The sequence below is a fragment of the Euphorbia lathyris genome, chromosome 9 (genome assembly GCF_963576675.1).
Source record: "Euphorbia lathyris chromosome 9, ddEupLath1.1, whole genome shotgun sequence".
Classification (NCBI taxonomy): domain Eukaryota; kingdom Viridiplantae; phylum Streptophyta; class Magnoliopsida; order Malpighiales; family Euphorbiaceae; genus Euphorbia; species Euphorbia lathyris.
Window position 1 is genome coordinate 59168070 of NC_088918.1, and position 5559 is coordinate 59173628.

The following is a 5559-nucleotide window of genomic DNA, read 5'->3' on the forward strand; positions in this document are numbered from 1 at the left end:
TAAATTTAATTATACGTAAATTATTTATTGACTGGATAGAAAAACGTATATATAAATTATTGATTGGAAACAAAAAATACGTAAATTATGTATTGCACGCGTTAATACGTAATTTATCTATAATTAATATTTATTATAATTAAAAAAATAAAAAAATAAATCTATTTTTTCTAAAGGAAAACGGGTAGCTCACCCTATTTTGCCTAGGCAAAACGGGTAGCCCACCCGTTTTGCCTAGGCAAAATAGGGTGGACTACCCGTTTTGCCTAGGTGACAACGGGTAGGCTACCCGTTTTGCCTAGGTGAAAACGAGTAGTTCATGCTATCGGTCCATGGACCGGACCGTATAGGCTACCCGTTTAGTGCAAATTCAACGAAAACAAAAATTCTGTTTCAAGTTAAATTCGTTAAATTTCAGATTATTAGTAAATACGAAACTTAGATGTTCAATTATTTTTCCTTGTTTTGGAGGCATGATTTTTCTTCGTTTTGTTCTTCGTGGTTGAGAGAATTTCATTTTTTGAATGAAAAATGAAAAGGGCAAAAATGTCAAACAGGAGGCGACGGTAAGGAAAATAGGGGCGACGAATAGCAAAACCCTTTTTTTTCTATAAATAATTGTATTACATGAAGTGCCAAAAAAAAAATGAGAAAATAAAAACACAGAATCAAAATTGATAGTACATCTGCATCAAAACATCAGTTGATAATTCTAGCGATCAAATTCAACCCTTAAGCACTTATGAGGGAAGAGTAGTCTGAATATTCGATGGCATCAAGATGTTGAAACCATCTCCTGCAGTTGACACCAACATACCAGGAATCTGATTATGCCAATGAAGCTCCTTCAAATCTTTTTGCCCCTGTTCAATGTTCACAACAAAGTTAAGAAACAGATGAAGCATTCGGAAAAAGTTTCTTAGTATCAGATGAGTTCTCGAAACGCACCTGATGAACAAATAAAAGTTGAGGGGGTATATCCGATGGGGCGCTCACTTGCTCGTTTGTTTTAGCTTTAAACTCAGCTTCCTCTTCTTCATCCTTTTCTAGAGACAGGTCCCATATTCTGGAAATTCAAATAGATAACTGTTACTTCTAAACACAGGCAACTAGACTTGACTGGATAAAGTAGAATATCGTTTGTCTGCAAGAAGAAAACATTCATCTTTAGATTAGATAATTAATTTCGTACGTCAATTGATTGTCGGCTGATGAAACTGCAAGCACAGAAGCTTCATGTGGACTCCATTCAATGGATGTGATGGGGTGTTTATGGTATTCAAAATGTGCTACCACGGATTTATCTTCTCCCTGCGAAAATAAAAGACAACCCTTAGACTGAATTAGCAAATTGCAGATGCTTTGCACGACCACTATTTTCGCTATGTAGAAAAACATGTAGGTGTGTGGGGACAGGCAGGTAGCAAAAGAGAGCTTCAGAATGTTAGGTCTGCTCATAAAAATCGAACAATAGAGTAGAACTTGAAAAAAATGCCCATTTATCTTCCTTGTTAGAACCAGAAATTTATGATACCATATGAAGAAATAGAAAAACCTGTTCTTTTGATAACAATCTAAGATCACGAATAGAAAATGTGCCGTCATCACTTCCAGATGCCAACATAACACTGGCCAACCTGTCACAACCATCAAATTAGAAGATGAGATTAATACCTATAGAAGAGACTCAGAGAAGTGGCAGAGAAAAATAAATCAGGCATATATAGCCCCAAATACCTGTTCCATGAAATAACATTCACATCAGCATTATGTGCCTTGAAAGAAAATGCCGGTGAATTCCCAGTGCGGATATCCCATATTGCAATACTTCTATCAACAGAACATGACGCGAACACTGGATCTTCTGTAGGGCTCCACTGCCATAAGAAAAGACAAAAACAATGCATAAAAAATTTAAGAGATACAAGGAGAAAATACAGTTTTATTGGGTTTGCAAGTAGATTATATACTTGTAAATCTTCCACACTTGCAGTATGCCCAACAAATGGGCTACCACCAACATTCCACTTTGCATCAGATGTAGGCTCCCACAAGTGAATACAATTCTTGCAGTCACCTGCAAACAAGTAAATGCTCAAGGTATTAGAGAATTTCAGATTTTAAAATGTAAGCAGAAAAGCATTAGATGCTTCAGAAGAAGAGGAAGAAAAACTTGGCATATAAAACATTAAAATCCAACAGTACCAGATACAAGCCTTCCTGTTACACGAGGACTCCAATCTAAAGCAAACCCTTCATCTTTGTGCCCTCCAAACTTAACTAGAGGAGCTTGATTAAAAGAGGTTGCCCGGGTAGCTTCTGCTTCTGATGCAGCTAAAGCATTCATATGATCACTGAAGTCCCATATCTGCACTCAAGAATTCTCAATTAATAGCATATAACTGACTTACATCCAAAACTGTAGAAATGTTCGAAACCTCAGCAATATCATTTCATTTCCCAGGTTCAATACATGTATACAAGAAATTTCTCAAATAACTTCTTCAGATTATAGGAAGATAAGTGTAACCTGCACATGACCAGTATCTGACCACGATGCACATATGTGGGGGTTTTGTGTCATTGCACGGATACGATTGACACATCCTTCGTGAGCTACCATCCGCAACTGCAATGGAAATTTGAATCAAAACGCATGCAACTACAAATATGTTGTAGGAAAGAGGCAACCATGAAAGTAAAATAGGAAATTGCCTGCAAAACTGGAGTCAGAGATCCACCATGCCCCTCATCTTCACTATCTTCATCGCTATCACTACTATCTGTATCCATCTCAGGTTCACCATCCGCAGCTTTGGTGGGTACCAAATCACGTCTTTTACCAGATACATTAGATACTTTAAATATTCCAATAGAGTTTCGAGAAGCATTTTCTGCCTGCAGCGTATGCATATAAATAAATGTGGTGAGATAAAAAAGAAAGGTAGAGAAAAAGAGAGGCCATGTTCTGGTTTTGATGTTGCCTTAATATTTTGTTTTAAATAAACAATACCATCACATACGAAATAATCCCAGGCACTGAAAGAATCTTAAAGGTTGACAAATGAAATCCCTGGGGACCTACATAAAAGAACTTGCTTAAATAGTGTCACTTTTTATCTCATCTTCTAGCAAAATACTTTGGTTATGTTCTCCCTCACCCTTGGTGACCAGACATACTAAGTTTCATTTGTATCATCTGGTATCAGAGTAGTGGTTCTGGCGCTTAGATATCAAATCAGCTTCGATTCCAAGTTCTTAATTTCATATATAAGAAAGATGACCACAAAAGTGCCAACATAAGCAACCAGGTGCCAAGCCATTAACTACGCTAAAGAGTACAAACTACAAGCATGAGTATAGCTCCAACAACATACATCCAAGAAGAGCCAAAGGAAAAAGAGCTGCTAAACTAATGTGTCGGGAATGCGTTGGAATAGAAGAACTGCCATGGTCCTATAATCAGATGCCTAAGAAAATTAAGCAAGGTTTTGATAAAGCCCAAGTTTGGAACGTGATTAGCAACAAGTTATTCTTTTCTGGATACCGCAGCAACAAACCAGGTGTTCAAGGTAAGAAAAAGCCCTACCCAGCATTAATTGCATGATTACCCTCCCTTAACTACAGGTGAGGATTTGGTGAAAATTTTAATAGAATGAGAAAACACATCATGTTATTCAACAACTGAAATATCAATAATCAGGAAGATTGCTAGCTGCTTGAACAAGTTGCTCAAAATGTCACAAGATATTAGAAAATGGCAACATTAGATAAGAGGGCAGTGATTGTGAAATGAAACTCACCTGGGTGCCAGCAACACAATATACTGTGTGGGGAAATTCGGTCCGAAGCAAACCCAAAGAATCACGAACAATATCAAAACTGTCACAAGTAAATCAATTGAGAATTAAGAAAACTAAATTATCGTTTATTGAATGTCAATCTAACATTTGTTCTTTCCAACTATGTATCATAAAACAGGAACAGAAAAGCACTATCACTGTAATTGCATTTGGCTCCTAAATATCTTCTACTTTATGAATCAGTCTTTGCAGGACCTTATGTGGGAACAGTACTATTCAATTGGCTTTTAATTTAGAATGCAGCTTCTCTAAAGTAATAAGCAGAAAGCATATTAACTAAGCTCAACCAGATGATAGAATAACAAGACAGGAAGAGAAGTGGAGACAGTTCCACTATAAGGCAAAGATCAAATCTTTTTTTTCCAAAGAGAACTGGAGAACCCCTCTTAACGCAAAGAAATAAACCCTCAGTCAGGTTCAGCAATTATTCCATCGACATTAATTTTAACTAAAAAGCTGGTGCAAAATATTTGGGAAAAAAAATCTCAATCTTCGACCTTCCCAGTTAATGAACATAAAAAACCATCGATATTCTACTTGCGCAACAAACTAGTATAAATTCAAAAAAGATAAGCGAGACGAACCTCAAGCAGGGCCAACCAAGGTGAAAAGCATGAAGAGAGTTGTAAGCAGAGGGGTCACACTCGAGCTCCTCGCCATCCTCCAGCTTATCCACTCCTGGTTGCCAAACTTTTGCAGGCATTAACGGTGCCGATGAAGATGATCCATCTCCCTTATTTGAACCCTGTGTATGCATAACAAAAACTTGGGTTAGAATTAGAAGGAAAAAATCAAATAAATAAATTGATAGAGAATCAGTTGTGATGAGAAAAACTGATTAACCTTGTTCTTTCTCTTGGCCTTTTTAGGGTTTTTTAAGCTGCGAACCATTGTTGCAGTTTGAGATTATGCAGCTAGGGTTTTAGATATCTGAGTTCTCACTATATGTAAGGAAGCCGAGCGGGGAGGATGGGATGTATTTCCTACTGTTAACGCTAGAATAAATAAAGGGTAATAATTTATTAGTATCTTAGTTTTTATATAAGACACGGTTAAGTTTTTCTGTTTTGAAAAACACATTTTGAGGTGTCTATCTTTTAGGGTATTGCTATTTACCGCCCCTAAATTCTTTACTACCACCATCTTTTGACAATTTTACTCTTTGCATAATTTTCGTGGTTCAGGTTGTTACACATCAATTATTTTCATAATTTCAATTATTGTTTTTCGGATTTATGATTTTAGAGAGAGAATTTTTAGTTTTTGATCAAAATTATGAGAAGGGCAAAAAAGTCCAAATGAAGGCGGTGATAGTAATTTGAGTGCGGTATTTAGCCGCTCACATCTTTTATTAATATTAATTTTATAGTCCTTTTATCTATTTTTTTTATATTTTTAATCGAACATATCTTAGGGGGTGTTTGGTAGCTGCTTTTCGACCTCCTGTTTGCCTTTTCACTTTGAAAACGAGAATTTAAGATGTTTGGTTAGACACCTCCTGTTTGCCTTTTGTAGCCGAAAAGTAGCTTTTTATAAAAGCAGGGAATCCCTGCTTTTTAGAACAGCAGCCTTTTCAAACAGCAAACCATAACAGGAAACAGCAAACAGCAACAGCAAATAGCAGATAAAACAAACGGACCCTTAGCTTTTAGGACAATCACATTACAATACAAGTTGATCATGTTACTCTGTTATT

General features: G+C 36.5%; 1 protein-coding gene across 1 annotated transcript; it reads right to left on the reverse strand.

Moving 5' to 3' along the window:
• Nucleotides 1-589: 589 nt before the first annotated feature.
• LOC136207004 (protein HEAT STRESS TOLERANT DWD 1) lies at nucleotides 590-4864 on the reverse strand. Its single transcript, XM_065998244.1, has 12 exons — nucleotides 4707-4864; nucleotides 4448-4608; nucleotides 3804-3882; nucleotides 2716-2898; nucleotides 2531-2629; nucleotides 2206-2368; nucleotides 1971-2077; nucleotides 1738-1877; nucleotides 1556-1637; nucleotides 1193-1311; nucleotides 949-1066; nucleotides 590-863 (listed from the first exon to the last, which is right to left on the reverse strand). Exons 1-12 carry the CDS (start codon nucleotides 4752-4754, stop codon nucleotides 741-743), a joined length of 1422 nt encoding a protein of 473 aa, XP_065854316.1. The 5' UTR covers nucleotides 4755-4864; the 3' UTR covers nucleotides 590-740.
• Nucleotides 4865-5559: the final 695 nt, after the last annotated feature.